Genomic DNA, 26,282 nt, shown 5'->3' with positions numbered 1-26,282 from the left:
AGCGTCAATCGTAGAGTGTATTCATCAGTCAAGTGTGTGTAAAGTTATAAAAGTCACACAAGTTTATGCCAGGTAAACAACAGTCTTTTAATTATAATGGAGAAAACAAATTAAATTTTTGAATGTTTTTAATTTGAGGAATTGAGCGCATTGAGGTACAATTTTCTTCTTCACATCTATAGAAATTTTTTAAACAAAATACAATAACTATTATAATATATATATATTTTTTTAAAAATACAATAACTAGTAAGTAGTTGAGGAAGAAAATGTACATATATGCTCTCATATATTTTGGTCGCTTTATAAAGTGGGGGAGGGGGAGAACGAAAATATAGGGATTTAGAAGTTAACAGTGTACCCCTACCAAATGTTTAGTTTTATATCTTGCGTAGGATTTTCTGATTCTGGGTAAAAATAGTATTCTATAAAGGTACAATCTCAAAGATTACGTGTATGCAAAACAAGTGTAAAATTCAAATAATTTACAATATTTATTTTTGGTTATTCAACCTAGGGGTCAAATGGCACTATATCCCTTGAACGCCCATTTAAAGTCATTGTTGCTCAGTGAGCGATATGGTCCCAGGGGCCTCTTGTCGAACATTTAAGACCTTTAATAATTCAAAATCTATAAATTTTTGAAAATGAAAATCGTTTTTGATAATTTTGGAATTTGGTATAAAATAAAAAATAAAAGAAATAATGAAATAAAAGTTAAAAAAATATAAAGATTTCCATCGTTAAAAAAAACAAAACATTAATACATATAGAGGAAATTTTAAAGGCAAAAATACAGAAATAAAATTGTTGTTCATATTTATTATTGAGTATAAAAAAAAATATAAAGAAAAATTGAAATTCGGAATACGACTATTTCTCATCGTACACAATGCGAATCGATGATTTCAATGTAATTTATGGCGATGAATCTAATAATTCATTCATATTATTTAATCTACGATCGTGACAAGACAATTGCGACAGATGGTACTTGCAAGAAAAAAGAAGATATTTTTCGCTCACACGAATAAAAGTGCAAATTTCAATAGATTTAAATCTAAATAAATGGTTTTAAGCTCACCTGAGCTAAAAGCTCAAGTTAGCTTTTCTGATCACTTTTTGTGCGGCGTCCATCTGTCTGTCCATCTGTAAACTTTTACGTTTTGTGTTTCTTCTCTAGAACCACTAGGCCAATTTCACAAAGCATCCTTAGGTAAAGGAGATTCAAGTTTCTTAAAATGAAGGGCAACACTCTTCCAAAGGGAGATAATTTAGAGTTATTAGTTGGTATCTTTAAAAAAAATTCTTCTTAAAAACCAATCGGCCAGAAAAGCTTAAACTTGTGTGGGAGCATCCTAAGGTAGTGAAAATCTAAGTTTGTTCAAGCCATGATCCTCGGGGTAAGGGTGGAGCCACTATAGGGAGGTCGAATTTTTACATAGAATATATAGAATAAATCTATAAAAATCTTTTTCTCAAAAACTAATTGGGCAGAAAAGCTGTAACTTGCGTAGAAGCATATTCTCATATTGTTAAGATTCAAATTTGCTCAAATCATAATCCCCGGGAGTGCGTTGGGGGTCAAATTATTACATAGGAAAAATAGAGAAAAATCTTCAGAAATCTTCTGATGAAAAACCAATTGGCCAGAAAAGCTGAAACTTGAGTGGAAGTATCCTTAGGTGGTGGAGATTCAAGTACATTCAAACCATGATCACCGGAGGAAGAGTGGCGCCACAATGGGGGGGGGGGGTCAATTTTTTACATGATTGTTTATAAGGTATATATATCTATATATATTATGTACGTTCCCCTGTTCTCACATATATATATATATATATATATATAATCCTTAAAAATCAATTGGCCAGAAAAGCTGTAACTTGTGTGGAAGCATCATCAGGTAATGTAGATTTAGGTTTGTTCAAATCATGATTCCTGGGGGTAGCGTGGCCACCATACGGGACGAATTTTTACATAGGGATATATAGTGAAAAATCTTTAAAATCTTCTTATTATTACAAATACGTGTAAATTTTCATTCAAAATTTGTCATATTCTGTTCATCAAAGGAAATACGGGAGATAACTATAACTTAGTGCATTTATAATTTGAAAAATACTGAAAGTTCTGAATATCAACATGATGTGTAAATTCGAAGCGAGTAAAAACGTTGGTGAAAAAGTGTTGAATTCTTCCAGTCCCTGATTCTTCATTAATATAAATTTTTGGATGAAAGGTATTTACAGCCTCAAAATGTTTGTTATAATTATAATTTGACTGTTATTTTCAATGCATCTTCATTAATTTTCTTCAATATCGTTTCGGAGTGATTCTGCAATTTTTTGCTACATTACGGGTATATGGGAGGCATTTTAACTGTGGTGAAGGCCTGTGCCAAGACACAGTTCGATTATTCTAACTACGCAGAGTGTAGTGAAATTAATAGCATTATCGTAGGCTTATATACGGTGTGTCGATGTATCTATTTCGTAAATGTCCTATATCATATGCAATGTCAACCCCTGCACGCACGGGTCAAAGTCTAGTAATAAATGAAAGTTTTTGTAATATTCGAGTTTTTCAAGAACATGTGTATGAAAATAGATTACTGTATATAATCATATTTAATGATTTTGTAGCATTCGACAATATAACATATATTATTACATTGAGGCATTTTGATATTGATTAAATTACTTCTATTTGTTCCCAATAAATCTTTTCCTGAACACCATAGAAAACAGTTACGTTCCGAGATTTAAAACCCCTAGAACTCTGTCTTCCGACGTCATCGTTTTTAAATAGAATAAATCGATTGTGCATATTCTTTCCTCCCTGTTTTGAATGGGAAACCATTATGGATTCGGGTAGACAAAATCATTGCGCCAATCTACTACCGCCTTGTTTTAAGATGGGAAAAACCTAAGAGATTTTGGTAAATAACGAATGGCATCGCTTTAATTCGTCAACAATCATAAGTTTTTCTTGTTAAGGAAAGTACCTTATTATATTGTATCGAAGGTATGCACATTTTCAAACAAACACTCAAGGTCATATGAAACGATTTCTAACAAAATAGTTTTTTTCAAAAACAGAGCTTGACAGTGAAATATTGTTAAATGATGTGAAATTTAGTTTTCTATGTGTTTCCTTTAATCATAAACGTAAATACAGTCTATTTAATAACTTATAAATTCAGAAACAACTATCTATTCTAATATATGTAAAAAAAAAAAAAAGGGAGAATAAGAATGGATGGGTATGCTAATAGTTTTTACACATATAAATTTTTATTCAATTCAAATTTGCGGCTTTGGTAATTATTTTAATGATTTAACACTTCCAACAAATCTATTTTTAGCTCACTTGACACAATGAATAATTCATGAATGTAATGGTTATCTTCTTTAGACAGTCTGAATGTTAATCGTTTCGAAAATCTTCGACAGAACTAAATAATGGACCAATGGTTTTCAATCAAGGATGCGGAAAATATGTTAAATGATTTTTCCATCAAAGGTAGTTTATTAGTTCCAGCCATTTATAACAACTTTGAGTAAAAAGAATGTACATGTTACCGTTAAATTGAAATCCTATATTGAGAGCCAAAACACTAAGGTAGCATGGCTACACTTATCTCAGTCTCTGTGATAACTGACCACTGCAGCCGATATAAAGCCACTCAAATTGTTCAACTTAGCCGGGTAACAAAGTAGATAAAACTTAAGTGGTAAATTAATCCAACTTTATCTCTTTAGTTAGTTAGTTAGTTATACATAAAAAAGCAACAAACGTTCAATGTTTGAGAAAATACCAAAGAGATACAACTTTAATGACAATGTTTCTATGATGGTGAAAAAATATATTGTGAGCCTCACTTCACACAAATATTTCATTTTTTTAAGAAAGAAAACCCTTGTGAAATTAAGAAATTTGAGACGGAGAGCTTTGTACTTGAGGAAGTTTAAAAATTATACTAGGTAAGGAGCGTTCCTGCATTTTTCAGGCATAAGTTATAGTAAATTCTAGTTAAAATTCTACAAGGCATGCTAATTTCCCAATTATATATTTGGTTTTTTTTTCGAGTACCATGAGATTTATTGCTGTGGGAAACGTAGTTATAAAACTTTTTTCAAACTCGTACTCGAAGTCGTACTCCGTACTCTGAATATATGTTCCACTGAGTACGACTCTAAAAAAAAGTTATGAAAGTTTTGGAGTACGTTCTCCGCTGAATACTATTTGGAGTATACTCCAAAAAGTTGTAGAGGAAATTTTACGACTCTAGAATAAGAAGAAGCAGGTTTATTTGTGTTATATATCATGATAAGTTTTAAAATAACTATCATTTTATAAAAATAACAAAAAAAAACTCATTTTATTATTTCTGAAATATTTACAGGGCATGTATGCAAACTATTGAAAAAGGTTATATGTATATTATGTGTTACAACGCATACTATACTTATATATATACCCTTTTTCACCGGCAAGAATGAAGATAATTTATATATTGTTGTTATTTTCTCTCCCTTTCATATGCATACAAGTTTTTTTAATGGCTGGTCAAGCCTAGCTACTCACAAACAGTAGAAAGCACTTAGTATTTTCACAGTTGAGAACCTTTAACAACTTGTTTAAATGAGCAAAATTGATAGTGTTACGTAGAATAAATATTCATCATATTTCCTCTTTCTGTATCATAATTTTAACATTTAAAAAAGAGTGTGTCTTTCATCTTCAATATCATTCAACGAGCATTTAATTTTTTGTAAATTATGAGATGTACGTACGCAACGTACATAGTACATATTTACAGTAGCAAAGCAAATAATTTTCATGAATGTTTAAAATTTAGATAGGCTTGGTATGTCACCCTGTTTTACCCCTAGTTTAACGTAAAGAAAATTCAGGATAGAGTTTTATGAAAATAGGTAGATGGACTTTAAATCGTAATAGATCTAGATAATAGCTGTTAAAAGTAAACACATGCATTATGCAATGCAATTCATTAATTATTTTCTTTTGAAACGAATTTTTTAATACTCCTGCCCTAAATAAGTATTTTTATTAGATGCAAGATTTTTATACTTCGAATCCCCAGGAGGACTGAACGTAAAAAGAAAGAACTGTAAAAGAATACATGAATTAAAATTCGGTGTATATTTATGTTAGCAATGAAAAATCTGTGACGTTTAATTTTCAATAACACACACGGCGTATGAGCACATATAAACGTCAAAAGATCTATTACTATAAGATTAAATGGAACTCACATAACCACTTTGATATATACTTTAAAAAATTATTGTAAAATCATATCTCTTTGATCTCATAAACAGTTTTCTAGGAAAAGTGTCTGGCACTTTATTTTTGGTCGCACTAAATAATATGGTTTATTGCTGTTTCATCAATTATTTATATCTCTGACAAATAGCGTATATATAATGGCTGTTTAAAAGCGATGATAGATTTTTTCATGCAAATACATGTAAACTAATCCCACATAATGTTTAAAGTCTGTTCGAGGTTACTGTTTACGTAACTTTTTTCATGGATTTTAATGAGAACACACATGTATAACTGTCAGAGAAGTACAATTAAAATCGATACAGGGGATAAGAATCTTTCTTTAAGATTTCTTTACTGACAATCCATCTATTTTTACCCGAAGAAATTAACATGAACAAAAACCAATTTTCACCTTTATAATCAGGGTACTTATTATGCGCGTATAATTTGTGTATTGAAACCTAAGACAGTAGAAGGGACGTTCCAAAGAAAAAATGGACTTTTATAATTTTAGTATCTGGGGCGAAATGTGATGGAATTAGAAACTGGATGAGACAAAGTATAGATCTAACCACCATTTTCACTAAAATCAAAACAAGAACCCCAACCCCGCCAGCGCCTATGAACCGCTTATTGAAAATTGAATAGAAAACTATTTGTGATCTTTAAAAGATGGAGAGTTTTGTCTTCTTTGATTAAGCAGAATATTCTTGCTATTGCAGTCGAATCCTTTACTATACCTCCATGAATATGTATGTGTACATCACTAAAGGTAAAAATATAAACGTTTTTTTCATAATACAAGTAAAGCAGAAATACTGAAAACAACATGCCTAGTATACATTCACGGGTTTTTATCCGACAAAAGATGCGTGTGGAAGTGGAATAAAAACAATCCAACGGTGTGGAAATTCAGTGATCAGTGTGCGTCTCCTTAAAACTGCATTCAGTTGTTATGTAAGTATGTTTGTAAACTACTAGTATTTGAGATAAAAAAAAAAACCTAACCCCATTAACTCCAGTGTGTTTTTAAACACTTAACTGTCGACATAGTAATTAAAAAAATATTTTTTTCAAATCTTAAAATACATTATGATCTTTCAAAATAGTTTTTTACAATGTAAAATTACAGTTAATCGGAATTTACAGATATGTTTTGTTAGTTTCATAGTTTGTATGAGATATATAAATAATTCTTTTTATTAAACCTAAACTAAATCACAGAGGTTGAAAAACGCACAATTTATATAAGTGTATTTCAATCAAAGTATGGTAATTTTTACTCCTGTAGCTCGTTTCCATCAACATTCAAATCTGCAACGACTCTGTCCTGTTATATAAATTTATAAAACAACATAACAGGCATGAGCACTCAGGAGTCAGAAGGAGGGGAAGACAACTATGAAATTCTCAGGAAATGCTTTAAAAAGCCGTGTACCACTTTGTTACGCAAAATTTTACTAAAGCGATTTAATAGATGGGATGATATTGTAAGAGCAATTCCATTGGAACAAGTTTCAGATCAAACAAAAACTGCTTTGGAAAAAAAGAGCAAAATAAAAAGCTTACATTTCAAAGTCCTCTGTGATATTTTTCAATCTGGTGTGTGCAATGGTTTTCTCGGTCCTCCTGCGATTGGATGGCTGTCTCCAGAGGAGGAGACTGAAGAAGTTCCATCGGGAAATGATAGTGTTACAGACGATATAATCAGGATATGGAAACTGTGGCAACTGCATATTGAAAACAATCCAGATGAAACAGTCACTGATAACGAATTCAATAAAGCATTGACTATTTTGTTGGACATAGGAAAACGATTAAGTAGTAATGAAGATTTTATGGAGCTTGGTTGTAAGTTCACCAAAGAAATTTGCTCCGCATGCAAGAACAATGCTGGTAACCTTTTTTCAGTTTTTAAAATGCAATTATATTATAACTATAATACAATAACTGTTTCACTACTCCCAAATACCTGGCTACCTTTACTTTCTTTCATTGAATTGTTTCGAATAAAATAAGGCCTATTACTTTTATTTAATTATCATTTTTTTTACATTTGTTATCGTAAGGTCTCAAATTGCTTGTTTTGATTTTTTTAAAATCAGAATATAGTTTAACAGAAATGCATATCAGCCCACTAGTGTTATGAAAATGAGTGTAACATCATGTAGTTAAATGTGAGATCTTATTTGTTAAGGTGGCCCTTAGGCTGATGCTATTCAAGCGGGAGATAATAACACGATGGAAATACATACCTCGGGCTCTGTATGTGTGAATTTAGCACAGGGTGGAAGTAATAACAAAGTCATTTTTTACCATTTACGCGACAACCGCCCTTCTTATGTAGAGTACAACGCAACAGGATGTGGTAAATACCTCTTTCTTTAGGTTTTGTATAAAGATATTTAAGGCATTTGGTTGCAATCAATAATTTGTTTCAATGTATGCATGTACATAGGTACATGAATCGAATCCTGTGTGATATCAAATTTATTATAAGTTTACTACCAGTGTAATCAGAGTAAGATGAAATTCTAAATACACATAAAGAAACAAAGTCACGATTTGAGCTCATATTTTTCCCAAAATCATTTGTCTAGAATGGTCAACATTGATGGTTTTAATGCTTTGTCAAAATTTAAAAGTAAAATATTGAGTTAGAAGCGAGTTACATTGGTATAATTCTGTGTATTGTAAACAAAGCTTAATTTTGAGTACTGTTATTGTTTACTGAAGTGTTGTATTAGTATAAGTTTCAATCTGATGTACCTTTTATTTTTCATAGAGTTATATATGAACAAAATGAGTTAATCTTATTTGCCTCATTTTTTTGTCAAAGAAATGTTAATTTCTTTGCATTATTTGTAAACAAATTTAAAGCGGCATGCCTTTGGTCACGATTTTGGTCAAAAATCATTCTTCGATTTTAATACTTACAATGCTTCAGTAAGACATTCTTAATACGCAACCGAAATTTGAGTGTAACTCGTTCAGTTATAAGCACATAGGCGTCGGAACCGGGGGGGCTAGGAGGGGCTTAGCCCCCCCCCCCCTCCCCCACTTTTTTGGCAAAGTTATACCTAACCATTAGAAACATAGCATGATAGAGGGTTCAGCCCCCCCACTTTTTCTCACAGGATTAGTCTAGCCCCCCCCCCCCCCACTTTCAATTTGCTTCCGACGCCAGTGAAGCAAGTTACAGAGCTTGAAATTCTTTGCCATGTAAACAAAGCGTTTGTTTACATTTTGGATGTTAAAGTGAAAATTCCAAATTAGACATGAAAATGAAAAGTGTTAAACGTAAGGAACTGTTTAATTGTGCTAAATAAAATGATAGACAAATCAGCTGGAAAATTTTTTTTACTGGTATATTGAACCTATGTAAACATGAACACGAGTCTTGTTTACATGACAAAGAATTGTCAGCCCTGTATCTTGCTTTTAACTCCACAAATGACTCTCAAATTTCATTTGCTCATTAGAAATGCATTTCCAAATCATTGTAAATAATAAAAATAGAAAAATAGAATTTGACTAAAATCGTGACCATGCCCCTTTAAGACTCGAGCTTTGCTTGCAAAACAACAATTTCTTTCCTCCTTATCCTGCTTGTAACTTGACTTCTACCATTTAAATTTTGATGAATCATATAAAATACACAAGTAAACCATTTTAAACACATTTCTGTTTTAAAATTACCCCAAGTCGGGTCTAGGTACCTATAATATATAAGAAATATAGAAAATATTTTTTGATTTAAGGATTTGATAGCTACAGATTTATTAAAATATCATTATATCTTCTAGCACAAGTGTCAGTTGTTCTCCAATCAGACGACCCTGCTTTTGAGGAACTATGTGATAGTGCACTAAACTTTGAAAGGGGTGAACTAAACAATTCCCCGGAGTTAAAGGACAGCGATCTCTCAATAAAAGAAATAAAACGCGGGAGCTTGGTCATCATTTTCACTGTAAAGAATGATCAAACACTTGTGAAAAATCTCGAAAGATTATTCAATTGTCTTTTCAAAATAGAAAAAATAAACGAAGTGCTGGGCAATCACAACCTCTGTCGCCTAGAAGTCTCGGGATACATCTATGATCCCCAAGAATACTACCTCGACTATGGTGAGTTATTTTTAACCATAAATATTGGTGAAGGCTGAAAACTATGTGTAAATATTTTTCTATTGTGTCCCTCTGTTATCTTAATGCCATTCTGATTTGTATATATGTCAAGTTGATACAAGCCATGTATTGTCACAAAGATCTAAATATATTGTGTCTTATCCGGACGATTGTGACCTACTAAATACACTTTTTTTTTCTTTTGACCTTCGTAAAATTAGAATTTATAAACCTTTGTAAATTTTAGTTACCTGAACTTCATTGATATTAAAAGTGTACAAGAAATAAAAACTAATGAAATACATTGAGAAAGACCATGCTGCCTTAAGTGCATGTTTAATAAACCTAACAATGGATTTTGCTGACACCAAAATTATCCATATTCGATTTTTGACTTGACCAAATGTTAAGAGAGTGTTCTAATTGGTGTTTGTACTACTCACTTCGGTCAACTGTGTATACCGTATATCCGGGGTTTTTTTCGCGTGTCTAAAAATTTGCGAAAATCGGGAAAACATGTCGCATTTTTAATTTCCGTCAGTATTTTTTTGCGAATTCAAAAGTTTCTTATTGAAAATATTATAGAATATAAATTCTACGAATTCAATATTTTGCGATTTGAAAGAGATCGCAGAAATAACGAAAAATTGATCACCGCGAAAATAACCAGATATACGGATGTATGTTGGATACAGGTAAATTTGTTGTAAGAAGTAATTTTACAACCACTATTACCAGAAAATGAACCTTTAAATATGATACTACTGTCTTGCTCTAATTGTAACGAACACAAAACAACTGTAGCGCGAGAGATAGAATCGAAGAGTATTTAACTGCTTCGCTCGGAACCAAATATCATAGTACTCGATTATAGTTTTCACTATGAATATATTTCTAGCTACGAAATATCAAACTTCACACTTAATCTTGAATGTCTTCATTTCATTACGTTTTAAGCATCTGAAGAACCAAGTCTGCTCAACACAGCAGCGAAGTTTCACCTTTACTCACATTTTTCATGGAAATTTGCTGAATGTATCTGTGACGTGGACTTTGTACTCACAGACCTTCTTTACAATCTGTTGACCTATAATTTTTCAACAGAAGGTAAATGTTCTTGTTAACGATATCAATATTCCTTTATATTGCAGATACTTAATTGTATAATGACAGACGAGTATGGTATATCATACCTTTTCGAGCTGAGATTTGTATATATACTTATGTAGATTAAAAAGCACAGAATTGATATATAATCAACCACGCTTGGAGCTTATATAACTTTCTTTGATCAGATATTGTCTGCCTGTCTATTCATTTGTAAACTTTTAATTGTCAACTTAAAAAAAACCAGAAGACAAGAACAGAATCTTCGCAAACCTATATTATTGTAGGTGGAACATGCATAAAGCCGTTCCACATTGCCAATGATTACCAATTTCCCTTGTAATGTTGATTCATTATTATTAGTAGTAGTATTATTATTATGTACTTATAGAACCATACGCGCATAATGATATAATGTATATGTAGTTTGTTTAAACCGTAACCCCCTGACCAATAACGGCTGATGCATCAATTCAAAAGAAGAATGCATATTAAAATCTTTATAAAACTCCAAAATCTATAATTACGCTTAAAGAGGAGTGCAAGTTTCTACATTGGAATATGTATATTTATAACTCATTGGATAAAATACAGAGCTAACATGTATGATTCTACATGTACAATACAATTGTCTCAAAATTGAAAGATGTAAGGTTTTTCAAGGTATAAACCTAAGACAAAAAATAGGACTTATAAAAGGCTTCTTTTAAAAAAAATCTTAAGCTTAATGAAATAACAAATTCCTTCAAACTTTTCAAGATGAAACACTGGTAGAAAATTAATAACGATTGTCCTGTTTTATAATTAAAACTAAGAATCTTAGTGCAATTAAAAAGTATGATAAATGATGTTCGTTCTTGAAAATCATATAACTAGATAAATTAATCAAAATAAAAAATAAATCCTCTTTCATGACCTGAATTTAAAATTTGGATTACGACAACTATCACACTATTTAATAAGGGCATTGCCACGAGGAGACATAAAAATGTCTTATACATAGACATTAATATACATAATATTGAGTTTGATATTAGTTCAAACTTTTAAATCTAGTGGACTGATGTAGAAAATGAGACTTGTTTTTTTCAGAAAACGACAGGATTTTGATTTTGATCAAAGGAAGCATAATTGATCCTGAGGACATCGACTTTTCATCAATAAAAAATATCCTCCTAGACAATGTGAATGAAAAAATAGAGACACTCAATCTTGAATTCAAACAGTTGGGTCATTGTGAAATTCAGAGTATAGACACTAAAGAAAATGATATGCGTGTCATTTTTAAAACAAAAGACTGTTTGCAATATTCAGGGTTATTTGCAGAAAAAGGGATAATAATATCTTTCCTCAAAACTTTTCTGAGATGTGAGGATGCTGATGATAACCCATATTTAAATGTGCGAATGATGAGAATTGGTTTAATTGCTAATACCACATTGATTCAACAAAAATCAGAAAGGGGGAAAAGCAGTGAGTATTTCTATATAAGAAATCAACAACTTTTAACGTTCAATACTTATATGTAGGGTATGAAAACGATTACCGATTTTCTCATGAATCTTTTAAATGAAAAAAAGATGTCTGTCTTACGACATAATTTAATGATATCCCTTAATTTTTTAAAATCTTAATATTTCATCATTTTCATTATAGGTCTTGTTATCGAATTTCAACCTGAATCAAAAGTAGCAAAGACAATTGACACTGGTGCTCTCCCTAAAATTCTTACAAGTATGTTGATGAAATTCAGAGAACCAAACATTGAACTGCCAGAGAAAATGAAAATTGAAGTGGAAATTAGAGGACATGCTTGTAAGTTTGAAAATATAGACGTATAAATGTTAATTTGGCTCAGATTTAGTCATTATCCCTGGAATTTTTTAAAACGAATATCATTTAATATAGTTCAATCAATGCTTTGAAACAACTGCTTTACACGGAGTTAAAAATAGGGTGAATGACAATTAAACGAATTGAACGAAAATAGCTTATTACTAGTATACGGTATAGGTTAATGGAAATGCTTTAATTAAATAGTTGTGAAGTTGTACTTTTTTGAATCGATATTATATTTGTGACATTGATGCTTCATATAAAAAAGCCCAATTAAAATTTTGAATCAATGCTATGCATTATTTGAATTAAATAGATAAATTATCGTAGTGTACTCTCAAATGCATTTCAGTACAAACAGATGGATTTTGTTCTCTTGAGGAAGATGGATATTTGAAATTCCAACAATCAATGGTTAACAATCATACAAGGAAATTGGAAACTGAAAGTTCTGGTGAGGATTCAGCTCTTGAATCAGAAGAAGAAAGTTCACATAAACTCCGGAAACTTATTTCCTATATAGACCCTGAATATGATGATGCACAATCAGACTCTAATGACAGTGGTATAGCATCTATTACCGACAGTCAGTTTTTGGATAAAAAGCAGGAAACAACCTCAAAAGTGGTCTCTAATACGAATACCAACCTTGTCATCAACGGCCTAGAATTGTCTGAAGCTTGTTTATCGCAATTCCAAATTAATAGGATATCGATTTTTCATTATCAAGAATCTTTGCCTCCAAAAAAACTTCAGCATCTATTAAAGGAAAATCCAACCAAGTACAAACTGTGTAGTCTTTATATAGATTCTGCACACAAAGCTGTTTGTACGAATCTAAATTTTGCCGACGAAGTTAAAGAGATACAAATATCAGGACGATCAAAATGCGGTAAATCTTACGCGGACGACCACGTTGTAGTTGAAATATTAGGGAAATCGAAAATTCTACCCATGGACCGAAAACGGAGAAATGTCGAGTCTCTATCAAAAGACACAAATGTGTACGGTAAAGTGCTTGGTACAATTAAGCGTAACCGTTACAATAAAATGAAACACCCGGTGTTAGTATGTGCATGAGATGACTTTGGACTTCAAATGGTAAAACCTTTATGCAAAACAGTGCCAAAAATTAAAGCAGCTCACAGGCACAGTAGCAATCAAATGCAATTTGATTTGTATTCTTATGATGTGCAGCAAAAAACAGTTGAGTTTAAACGAATTCTACCAATTAACCGTGCGAGCAGAAAATTATGCTGCTTTTTAGTGGCAATAATTCATTGGGAGGGCATGTATCCTTTTGGAATAATTTTAGACTGCATATCCACGAAAAATGATCCCCAGTCAGGGATTGATATTTTAAGACTTCAGTATCAAATACCAGATCAATTCACAGAAGGTGCTGAGAAATTAGTTTATCGTATACAAACAAAAAACAGGAAAGTGGCATCAGAATCAAACAAATTTACACCTGTCTTTACAATGAACGTTAATAACGACAACATCGCTGAGGTGGCCTATAGCATAGAAAAACTATCAGGTCATAAACAAAGAATCGGCATCCATATTGTTGACCCAACCGTATTCATAAAAAAAGGATGACTATCTAGACAAAGAAGTTAGAAAGAGAGGGGTGCAATACACTGTTGATGGAAAGTTCGGATCGGAAATGATTCCTCCCAAATTATGCAATTTGATAAAGTTCAAACAAAGTGAAAAGCGAAGAGCAATAACATTATCTTTTACATGTACTATAGAATATGATATTGATCGCGAAAGTATTACTCTAACAAAATCAAACGTAATTTGTCAAAATGAATACACAATCGACGAAGTTAAAAATGTGTTGAAGAAACCTTCTGTGAATCAAGATGTAGCCACTTTGTTTTATTTAGCTGAAAAGCTTCGAAATATTCGACTTGGCGATGGAAGTTATTTCTGCGAATTAGAATCAGGACTACGAAATGATAGTGAATTTATGAAGTATAGAGACGTTCATATCAGAGTTCAGGAGTTGGACATTTTCACAAACAATACTTTATCGGATATCGTATCCAAAAAATTTAGAGAAGAAATGCCTTACCGCTGCCACGCTGCACCAGCTATTGAGGTAATAGAAGTATGGAATAAAAGTCATGAAGACATGGGTAACATTCTGTGCCATCTACAAGACTGTGAACCAGTGCCTGGTACTGGACAAAGATGTTCCGTCTTTAACATTGATAAAGAATTTAGATACAGACATCTCATTCCTTTTCAAAAAAATGTACGGAAGATACTTAAGGATCATATAATTAACAATCGATTCAGTGAAGCTGAAACTATTTTGGGAATGGACGAAATACACCCATGGCAGTGTCTAGCTTTAGAAGATTGGATAAATGTCCAAAGTTTAGCAGAGTATAGAATTGCAGCCAACCCACGCGATCCTCTTCTTCATTTTGCTTTAAGACTCCATCATTACATGACATTTACAAGCCCTCTTAAACGGTATATAGACATTGTAGCACATCGATTTATTAACGCATTGCTTTCTGATGAATGTAGCCCTTATTATAAAAATGAAATTGAAAAAATCTGTTCAGAAATGAATGATTTTTTACTGCGCCGAAAACAATTTTACAATGGGTGTCAAATTCTTTTATGTGGGCATGAACTTGTTCAGCTACCTCAGTTATTCAATGGATATGTGCATGAAGTGTCCACTATGGATATAGTTCTATGTTATCCAAGTCTTCGTAGGCTTCCGACTGTAGGCAAGAGAATACCATTGAACATTCTTCAAACCAGAGAAAGACCATGTTTCATTCAAAGTAGAACAATAAACCGGGATATACTAGAAATGAGTTGGTATAATAGACTTTACTCAATACAACATAAACTTAAAAGGCAGCGAAAAGACAATTGTAGCATTCGGCTAAATCCCTATTCAACAATATCATTTCAACAAAAGCAGCAGTGGATCAATCTTTTGAAAGCCTGTTTTAAAAGAAAAACAAAAAATCTAAGGACTGAAATCGAAAACGAGGTTACGAAAGACTTTGTAAATAATATTCAAGAACACTATAGTACAGTCGACGATGTAAGTTCGGAAGATATTCTAGGCGTAGATTCAACACAGACCTGCCGTTATAGTTTATCATTCAACTATGGACAGATTGTTGGCGTGCAAATTGCTGGTGAACCAGATCATGGAATGATGGCACCAATGCCTCAGCTTTTAGATTTGACAAAAAATGTAAAAATATGTATGCAGCATGGCAGAGAACCAGTAAATGTGCTTTGTGAATATGCGACGAAAACAGCGAAAGAGAGGTATGATTGTTGCAACGAATACGTAAGAATATGGGTTCCAATCCTATCTATGGAAATAGCAACGCTATCTGTGGAAGACGAATCATACACAATCACAGATTTACCAATTATATTTTCAAAACGAGGTGGATCATTTCAACTAACAAATGCATTTTGTGAAATAAGGGATATAAGTTTTACGGTACATGCAACAGACTTTTTGGCATATACTGGTGAGGAAGATATTGCGAAAAATGCAGAAATACAACCATTTTATGTATCTGGTTCAGATTATCTATGTATAAGGTGTGAATTGAAGCCAGTACCCCAATCGAAGTCAAATTTTTTAAATGGAGCAATATCTCCGAGAAAGCGTTTTTGGGTTGGTCACGCAAAAATTGACGATATTCAGCGAACAAAAACACCGGAAGATATGATTAAAGTTCAATTTGTTTGTCACAAAAAGGCTCCCCGTATACCTCAAGAAATGATGGGCAAAAAATGCGAATGCCATGTTGAAATAATACCCAAAGTTGAAGTGCACAGGTAAACCAACTTTCTTATTTTCTTCGGATACTGTTTTGTACTTTTAAAGAGGCATGGTCACTATTTTGGATAAGAATTATTTTCCAGTTTTAAATTTTACGATGCTTAAGTAAGGCTTTTCTATTAGTCGACAAAATTTGAGCGTCAATCGTTGAGTTTTAATTGAGATTAAGAGCTAAGTAATCAATCTTATGTTAAAATGAATATCCCAGTCAGGGTTTTTTTTTTACCTAAAATGAATAGGATAAAAGTTGGGAACTATTTATTCATGCTTGAAACGAATTAGAAAGTAGACAGATTAGCTTGATCATGATTTTTACTGATACATTGCATATCTAGCTTATTTTTTTTTAAAATGCACGAGCCTTGTTTACATGACAAAGCTTTACGACCGATTCTAAATCTTTGGTTGATCTTTTAACAAAATGCATTTCTAAGGCATTTTAAAGAATGATATTATACCAAAGTCGTGACCATGCCCTTTTAAGTATTGAATGTATAAAGATAAAATTTGCATAATATTTTCATTCAATCAATAACGGGGGGGGGGGGGGGACTTAATATATTACCGTATTCTAGGTTATTTTTTGCTCCGTGTTTTTTCTTTTGCCCTCATAAATTTCAAATGATTTTGTCCCGTCTTGGATACGACCGGAGACAACTATGTTTATTTGAAACTTATCTATTAAAAAAATGATTTGAGTTTGCCATGTCTAAATACACCGCCCAAACGAGGGTGAAATTGGCGAAAAGGAATGACACGGGGCTAATATTTCCCTGTTTGCAGTACACGTATACTGTATATAATATGGTGAATACTTTTCAGATCTGTAAAGTCTTTCATCTATTATGTATCGAATCAGTTTCTTTGAACAATAAGAAAAACAACATACTTTCATTTTTTTAATAGACGAACGGATATGTATTTGAAATCTCTAAACAGAGCCTCTAACTTAGCCAAGGCAATTGCTGAAAGGAAACCCGTTCCTCAGCTGGGTAAGAATTTATGGATCAATATTTTTTAAACATTTTAACTATATTCAGTAACAGTTGAACGTTTTAAAAGTATTTAAAGCACTTTTAAGGGGGATGTGCGACCATCTTGTATACATGTATTTGAGGACAAGAATGTAATTATTTCTAGAAATGGCTTGTTTCTGTCCGAAACTGGCCCAATAAGTTGACAAAAGATATAAAAACAATAAATATAAAGTCTTATATGTCATTTTGTTTAAAAGTATGCAAACAATTAAGAACAGAAAATGCCCTTTTAATCACTAAGAACAGCTGTAGAGCTGTGCAGCTACAGACCTATATTGAAGATTTAAAGATCTGACAAAAATATGTAGGAGGTTTATCGGTGTCATCTCTACAACCATTTGTTGAGAAAAAGGTCTAAGCTTGCTAATTTGAGTTGTAACTTTGTCTCAGTACCGTATTCTTTAAATGGGCCTAAAAAACCCACTATATATATATGTCTTTGTCTATGGAGGTACATTAAAGATATATTTTATTGAAATATAATGTATACTTTTTAAATTTAATTTCACTTTTTAGATCCCTACCCAACTTCTAAAAAGAATTTACCTTAATTTATACTTTTAGACTGGAAAAAAAAATCCCCAAAAAACAAATTAACATGGGATAGGTATTAAAATATATATTAAAAATCAACACAGATTTTTTTGAATTGGCCTCTTATTTTTTTCTTTGAAAATATAAGCCAATGTGTCTTCATAGGACTCACGAGTTCTACTAAAGACTGTTTTTTTCTTGTTCTAAAATTAGATCTCATGCCGACTGATAAAAATAAGGTACCCTATTTTGAGGCAAAGTTATAACATAAATGTGCAAGATTCAAACTTTTTTCAACAAATGGACGCAGAGAGGAGGACACCTATGAACCCCCTTTATATTTTATCAAATTTTTAAATCTTTAAATAAGTTTGTAGCTGCGCAGTTTGACAGCTGTTTTAAGATATTAAAAAGGCATTGTCCTGTTCTGGTATGCACAATTTGCATACAACATGTAGAATATGTATTGCTTTTATGTCTTTTGGCATCAGTTTCGGGCAAAAACAAGCCAGTTCAAGAATGTTTACATTCTTATCTTCAAATAAATACAAGATGGCTGCACATCCCCCTTAAGCAGTGTTAAGGTATCGGTCTTACCTAAAGAAACCAGTGTGTCCTGTAAATAAATCTATTAAACTTGATATCCACTATACATATTAGAAGTTTGGTTTAATGACAATTTTTCACGTATAAACTATTACTTACATGATTATATTTATCTTTATCTTAATAAGATCAAGATCGTGTACGAGAAGGGAAATTGTTCTGTGGAAACGTAGACGATCTACTTGGGCTCAAATTGAATCTTGATCAAAGAAAAGCCATTGAAAATTCAGTGACTTCCTCTTTCAGTTTAATACAAGGACCGCCAGGTTTGCATTTTCAATGCTATTGTTAAGAAGAAGAGACATCCGAAAATAGAGATAATTACGTTACTTATACAAGAATTGATACTTTTATTTCCTATTTGTTATATTTGATTCTTACAGGAACGGGGAAGACTTTCACTGGAGTTGTTCTTATCAGTATATTTTGTTCAATTAACAAAGAAATATGCGCCAAAGGAGGAAAGAAAAGAATTGTACTGTTTTGTGGCCCATCTAATAAATCTGTAGACCTTGTCACAGGTATAGTCAAGGTTTTTCGTTTCAAAGAGATGACTTTTTCCGCTATTATTATTTTTCTTTTTTCTTACAAACTTTGTTCTCGGAAACGGCTCGGTCGATTTTCATAGAGATTTCAGATCTGATAAATATTAATCTTAACCATATTGGATTCCTTCTTTTTAAATTGAAGTCATTTTCGTTTCTGACATATTTACGCTTTAACGATTTTTCAAGGGTTGGTTTGTCCGTGTAAACTAGGGAAGAGATTGATTCAAATTTTCTGAAATGGTACATGTATATAAAACAAATGTTTTCAAAAAGGTAGTAATTTTTTATTTCTTTGGTAATATCTTTTTTGAAAAATGTTTTTTAACAACATGTAATAATTAAAAAAGTTTATATGTATAAGAGTTTTTGTTTGAAACAAAGACAAAAGAACTGGCCCCTCAAATTATGGGCCTGAATGAGTATAAAGTCTTTTACATTTAGCTCTTTTTCCGAGGTATAATTTGTAGTAGGTTATAGAAGCAAACTTGTTTATTTTACAGTCATATATCCAAACAATATTTAAAAAATGATTTACCCCTGTGTTAAGAAGTTATGGGTTTTAGGGGTCAAAAGTCAAAATTTTTGATCACAAATATCTCTAAAAGGAAAAATATTTTGAAATGCATCTTAGAAAAAAGATGATTATAATGATGTACATATACTTAACAATATTCAACCATCAAAATTGTGTTTAATGGCCCGATAAAAAGATTAGGGGTTAACCCCTAAAACGCTCTTTCTCAGATATATCAAGAACTGTAAGGTAACAAATTTCTAAACACTTGTTGAACAAAATGTCTTTAAAAATAATTAGGTTTCTATTCAATACCAAGAAAAAGGAGTTGGCTTCTTAATTTAAGGATCTACATGAAATGATTTCCTCATATGTTACGTATCGTATATCCCGAATTTTCTCAATAATCTAATTTTCACTTTTCGCGATCTCTCTGAAATCGCAAAATATTGAAAACGCAGAAATTATATCCTATTATTTTCTATAAGACAATTTTAAAATCGCAAAAAAAATGACTCACGCCAATTAAAAATGCTACATATCCTGCCCATTTTTGCAAAATTTGTGGCACGCGATAAACCGTATATACAGTAACGAGGGGTTTTACGGGGTCAGAATGACAAAAATGGCAACAAACTTTCGACCATCTCGAAAATCCATAAAACGAAGTACAAATTCAAAGCAGAGCAACACAGACCTCAATAGAGGGAGGACCAGGTGCCTATGAGGAGTGAGCATCCTCTGCTGACCGGTCACACCCGCCGTGTGCTCTTTGTCGTAATCGGTAAAAAAAAAGTCCGTAGACAATTAGGTGATTAATTATGGTCTAAAAATTAGTATGAAAAACGTCAGTCAGCATGCGATCCAGTGGAAGATCGTATTTGCTGACAAGGTCGTTGTATCGACCATAGAACCTACCAAAAATTGACTTCAAACGAGACTGTTTTATCAACTTGTTTGTCAGTAGCTTGCTTCGCCTTAGATACTCTTTGTACGAAGAGCATGCCTGTGCGAGAGACAAAAATACCATATGCAAGTGATGAAGGTATATTAATTGCTACATAAGTAAGGAAAGTTGGCAGTAAAAACTGAAGCCATCGCGTTTATCTCGTGACCCCGTCTAAAAACTGGTTTGTCGAGGAGTATTCGTCCTTTTTTAACTTTACCATGTCTTATTAAACCAAATTGAAATTACTTTTTCCGACATCATATCATACAAAACTAACAGCATGTTTCGAATCGCTTTCTTAGGCCAGGTCATTTTCGAAAAAAAAAAGTAGTCTCATGTTTTAAAAAAAAAATTCAATTCCCTATTGATTCACACTTAAGCTAGGATATACATTTGATAATGTAAAACCAACTTCATTTATCATAAAATAATAGTCTGTTTTACATTAAAAAGGCAATCAACATGATCAATGAATTTTGAACATGTATCTGCACAAATGAACTTTTTTTTATTTTCATTTTAGCTTACTTAAAAGAATGTGATTTTTCGAGGAATTTAAAAATTCTTCGCATGTATGGAAAGGCACTTGAGTGCCATGATTTTGTGATTCCTGGGAAAGTGTTTTCAAAAAGGCGATCCAATAAGGAAAGCGTTCCAGATAAAAATTTGAGAGATGTTACCCTTCACCATATAATACGCAAAGATGGAAAAACTTATGCAAATGAAATTAAAGCTTTCGATGACAAATTCAAAGCTAATCCCGAAAGAATCCATTTCAAAGAAATCAAAAATTACAAACAATTAATAGGAAAAGCTATGAAAGAGGAAATTCCTAAATACGATGTCATACTCTGTACAACTGCTGTTGCAACAAGTGCTTCGCTGCTAGATGCTACAAAAGGGTCTATCTATCAAGTTTTGATTGACGAAGCTGGAATGTGTACAGAACCGGAGTGCATGGCCGTTATAGCAGCAACAACGGCAAAACAAGTGGTTTTGATCGGGGATCACAAACAACTGCGGCCTGTTGTCATATGTGAAGAATCTGCAGAGCTGGGACTTCAGAAATCATTGTTCGAAAGATACGCAGAAACAAAACGTTCTTATCTGACTTTTTTGAGCCTTCAATACAGAATGGTATTTTTCCTGTTACTTTCTATCAGAATTATTTAGCAATGACAATTTCTTTAATAAACAAAGGTTAAAAAGCAAAAATATACATTTAATATATTGAAATTTGCGTCGATATCCCCCCTAAAGTTTACAAAATCTTTCAGCATCCAGGTTTATGCGAGTTTCCTTCCAACAAATTTTACGAAGGAAAACTGAGGACGGCTGATTCTCCAAAATGGATGACAAAGACGCCTCTGGGCTTGTGGGCAAATCCTAAATATCCCTATGTGTTTTGTCATACAGAGGGAGAGGAAGAATACTTGGCATACACTACGGAAGAAGGAAATGAGATGTCCAGATACAATTCTAAGGAAGTTGAACACGTGGTAAGGAATCACAAATTCATTTCTGAAAAACTAGGCGCTAATGTAAAGAAACAGACGGGTTTTTGCTTATTTAACATGTGCATTTTTAGATAATGTATATACGTATCATTTAATCATGGCATTTTATATCATGGAAAATCTATAAAAATTTTAAAAGTTTATAATATTCGATTTATTTATCGGTAAGTTGAGTTCGGTATTACAGTTTTTAGCCGGGCTCTGCTGAAAGCAGAGTCCTGGCTATAGGCAGGCAAATCGCCAATGTTACTATAAATAGCACAAGTAAACAAAAAACCAAACAGCGTCAAGGTAAAGCTTCCGCTATACCAAATAGTTACACAAAGAGCCACGTTTTGTCAAAAGTGTTGGCATTTTGTTCCTTTTTTTTAAATTTCGAATGAATTGTCTATCTTTTTTAGTTTTCTTATTAATAACGTGTTTTTAAAACATTACTATGCATTTTGGACACATACAATGCGCATGAATTTCCATGAACTACTTTGCTGCGCGATGAAGAAATGGGGATTGAATATATAATGCTTGTTTCAAAATTCAGGCAGCAACTGTTAAACTTTTTAACTTCTACTAGACAGACATATTTTTGTTTATAGCCGCTTACAAAATTTGGTCGCTCTCTAATGCTTTGCCGACATTAAAAGCATGAGCGGAGAGAGAGAGAGAGAGAGAGAGAGAGAGAGAGAGAGAGAGAGAGAGAGAGAGATTTTCAGTCTTTACTACACAATATGCATAAAGACACACCAAAAGAGCCCGGCTTTCAGTACTTCAGTACTTTGATTAGATCGTGTACAACGGAATAATAGTTTACAAATGTTATTTGTGATCGACATAGCCTTTCTTTTCTGGGATGTATGCAAACACTGTTTATAGCTTTTTGGAATGGAAAGTTTTGAAATTGACAAAATATTGTTTCTATTTTTAAGATATGTTTATAAAAACTTATTTCATAATCATGTTTTTTATCAAAGTTTTGCATTGACAAACTATACGTCTAGAAGCTGAATATTTTTGAGATAATATAAAACTCTGATTAATTTTTTATAACATGCCCATCATCAATTACTTCTTTTTTTTAGGTATCAATTTTTTCTCACCTTGTTAAAACGGAAAAAATCAATTGGGAGAATATAAACGTAATGTCGCAATACAATGCACAATGCCATCAAATCCGACTGGCACTGAAGAAACATAAGTTTGATTTCGTCAATGTCAACACAGTAGTGGCAAGTCAAGGTATGCAACGTGGTAAACTGGAAGGTGTTTCGTCTAAACTGTTAGTAATTGCAATATAACTAGTTTGCATGTACATGTATATTCATTTTTAAATGATTTTCATTCAAAAATTTGTGAACGTATTGTTTTTTCTAAAAACTTGATTTACAAAATAATTGAGCTATATTGGCATTCTAGCAGAAATTAAAACAATCATATGTATGCCTTTTCACCATGGATAAAATTGCATTAAATATAAAAAAAAATTGAAAAGTATTAAGGACGTTGTTTACTCAGGGTTTGAGTTCTCAAATCCGGATTGTTAAAAAGTTCAATTTCATGAGTAAAATTTGTTTTAAATACAAAAAGTATTTATGAAATGAATTATTTTTAATATAACAATCGATATATTTACTAAATTATGGAATTAGGCTCGGACAAAGTTTGACTTTTAGCAAAACAGAGGAAATTCGGACAAAATTTTTCAGATTTTGTTTTCCACTTAAATATTTTTGGTAGAACTATGATCTTTAAAGTTAATATTTTATTTGTTAGTCAACATAATTTTGCATATTTTCTGTTGGTTTTATCTTGCTTTTTCGTTTAGATAATCGTATGGCACACACTACAAAAATATTGAAAAATGCTTAAAAATGATAAAAGACACCATATCTCAAAATTTTGATCATTGATCTCATATAAATTTTATACCAGCAGAGAAAGGTCAATATACTTAGTTTAAAACTATAAATGTTTTAGCATTATCATCATTCATTTTTTTGTTATATTGAATCAAAAAATGGGTAGTAATTTGAAAACTGATAGAGGAAATTCGGACTAGAATATATATAAAAATTGTGAATGAAAACTTAATGCTTTGTATCTATTTAATGTCACTACCATTTATAAACTGTATTTCATTTGTTAAAGAGTTAATCAGTTTGTATTATTTTCACAATTTAAAAAATCTGAACCATAGTGTAAAATTTTTATGGATTTTTCTTGAATTTCCCAAAAATATTCAATGGTCATTAACTCAAAAAGTAGGTCATTGACCTACTTTTTTGAAAGTGAAGAATAACACTACCATGTAAGGTCTATAACACAAAATAGTTGGTTTTTCATTATCATCAGTGGAATTTTTTTTCATTCTGAGTAAACGTCATCCTTAAGGTCAAGATCTAGTAAATGAAAGGTGCCTACAGGTTTATGAAATTCAAGATATAAATTCTTTTAATAATGCTTCATAACAATATCTTTGTTTCATAGGGTGTACCGGGGCTTAAATTATTTTAAAACACGATGAAAAATCATGTTTTAAATAACAATTTTCTATGAAATATGAAGGATAAAAGTAACAAATCTCAGAGTTTTGTCCATTTTAGGTTAATGAAATGTATCTAGAATGCCTACAGTCTCTCCAAAAACGGCATTAAACAAGATCTTGACCTCCTCTTTAAAATAATGTCAAATTGAATATAGGTACCGGGACTATTTTTCCCATGATTAAATATAGAATGTCAAAATATTGTTTTATTTTCTACATAATTCCTTTCAAGCCGTAAAATACAGGAAAAGATTCAGAAAATCAATTATGACGTCATAATGGTTCCAACACCTGAAAGACACTCTTGAATCATTTACTAGATCTTGACCTTAAATGGAACAAGTACATATATATTCAAATTACTTTATGCAATTTCGGTTCTTTAATTTGATCTGTTAATCGATTAACTTAAAGTTATGGAATTCCAAATTTTTTGGTTCATCTTCCAAAATTTATATCATTAATTCGGAACAATTTTACATTTTGATTTATTTCCTTTTAGGCGGTGAGTGGGATTACGTCATATTCAGCTTGGTGAGGTCACTTCCTGAATACAGAATAGAGCCAGAACCAACTTTAGGGTGGTGTAAAGAAAACTTGGGGTTCATCACTGACGATCATCAGATCAATGTTGCCTTAACCAGAGCTCGCAAAGGACTCTTCGTCATAGGTATAAATAGGTGTATGATAAAGTGCATTGAGTAATTATAAACATAACCTCCTTTGTTCTTTTAACTTATGTTCCGTTCACTTTCAGGAAACCGAAATCTTATGGCATGTGAAAAGGCATTTTTGGAGGAAATGTTGGAGCACTTTAAGAAAAACAATTGTATCGTTGAAGCTTCAAACTTTCTTCCAAAAAGTAGTAGCAAATCTAAAACTCGTGTTACTTGATTGAAAGTGATATAAGGACTGAAACGCACACGTTACTCAACATGGATGAAAGCATATTCAATGCACATACATGTACCATCAAGTTTATATTGCTATCGATGTTGAAAGTTTATATTTGAAAAAGTTATGTCCATGCACAACACGTTATGCAATGTTGATTTAGGAATTAACATACGACGGCATCAAGAATATTCAATAATGTACTGAATTAATCGTATCTATCCGTAACGTTATCTTAGTAATACATGTATTTAAAAAAAAAGGATTAATACATACAGATTTTTAAAAACTCTAAATATTGAGCATAAAGCTAGGCGACCTGATTTTTATACAGATACATGTATTCGTCTGGCCAAGTAACTGATAGTCGCTGAAACCCGTGCTAGTCGCTGAAACCAAAAGGTATGCGACTTGAGTCAAAGTCCTTTTGTGTATGATTTATTCTAACTTAATATGGCAAACAATCATGAAGATTTTTTATATTAAACATTTATTTGTTTATTTGCTCTTATACAAATAAAAATAAATGATGATTGATAATATATTCTTGCACATATTTTTGCACTCTGATTCAACCAAGCATTCGTAATACACTACAAGTGCGATTTTGTAGACTCTTTGCCATTAGTTCCTTTTTCATGATAAAGCAAATGACATACGTTATCGATAAAGTAAATTTTAACAAGCTTCCTTAACGGTATGTAGGCATGACAATTGATAGATATAGAAACTCCTGTTTTGCTTTTAATACTTAATAGTTTTGTGAAACTACGTCTAAAAAATAATATGTGGCACAAGAAATTGTGTCACATATTTTAAAAATTGAACTGAATGTTCACTCAATTTACTGTTGTTTAACCTTCACAATAATATAACACGTAAATACGGTTGTTTTGGGGTGGGTTCGTTTTCTGTCCATGTACCTCATGTAC

At 32.0% G+C, this 26,282-nt stretch overlaps 1 protein-coding gene across 1 annotated transcript; it reads left to right on the top strand.

Moving 5' to 3' along the window:
- Window positions 1–5,551: 5,551 nt before the first annotated feature.
- Window positions 5,552–25,816, top strand: LOC128190824 (helicase with zinc finger domain 2-like). The gene is given in 17 exon segments (XM_052863024.1): window positions 5,552–6,255; window positions 6,590–7,194; window positions 7,496–7,666; window positions 9,105–9,425; window positions 10,383–10,532; window positions 11,625–12,005; window positions 12,189–12,347; window positions 12,721–13,958; window positions 13,960–16,208; window positions 17,119–17,204; window positions 18,518–18,655; window positions 18,773–18,910; window positions 20,924–21,537; window positions 21,678–21,899; window positions 22,994–23,150; window positions 24,959–25,126; window positions 25,214–25,816. Coding segments are annotated over 16 exon segments (6,861 nt in total). The 5' UTR covers window positions 5,552–6,255; window positions 6,590–6,662; the 3' UTR covers window positions 25,351–25,816.
- Window positions 25,817–26,282: the final 466 nt, after the last annotated feature.

Source organism: Crassostrea angulata, chromosome 6 (genome assembly GCF_025612915.1).
Source record: "Crassostrea angulata isolate pt1a10 chromosome 6, ASM2561291v2, whole genome shotgun sequence".
In the NCBI taxonomy this organism is placed as follows: domain Eukaryota; kingdom Metazoa; phylum Mollusca; class Bivalvia; order Ostreida; family Ostreidae; genus Magallana; species Magallana angulata.
The sequence above is the reverse complement of the archived record's forward strand: the minus strand, read 5'-3'. Positions and strand labels throughout refer to the sequence as shown.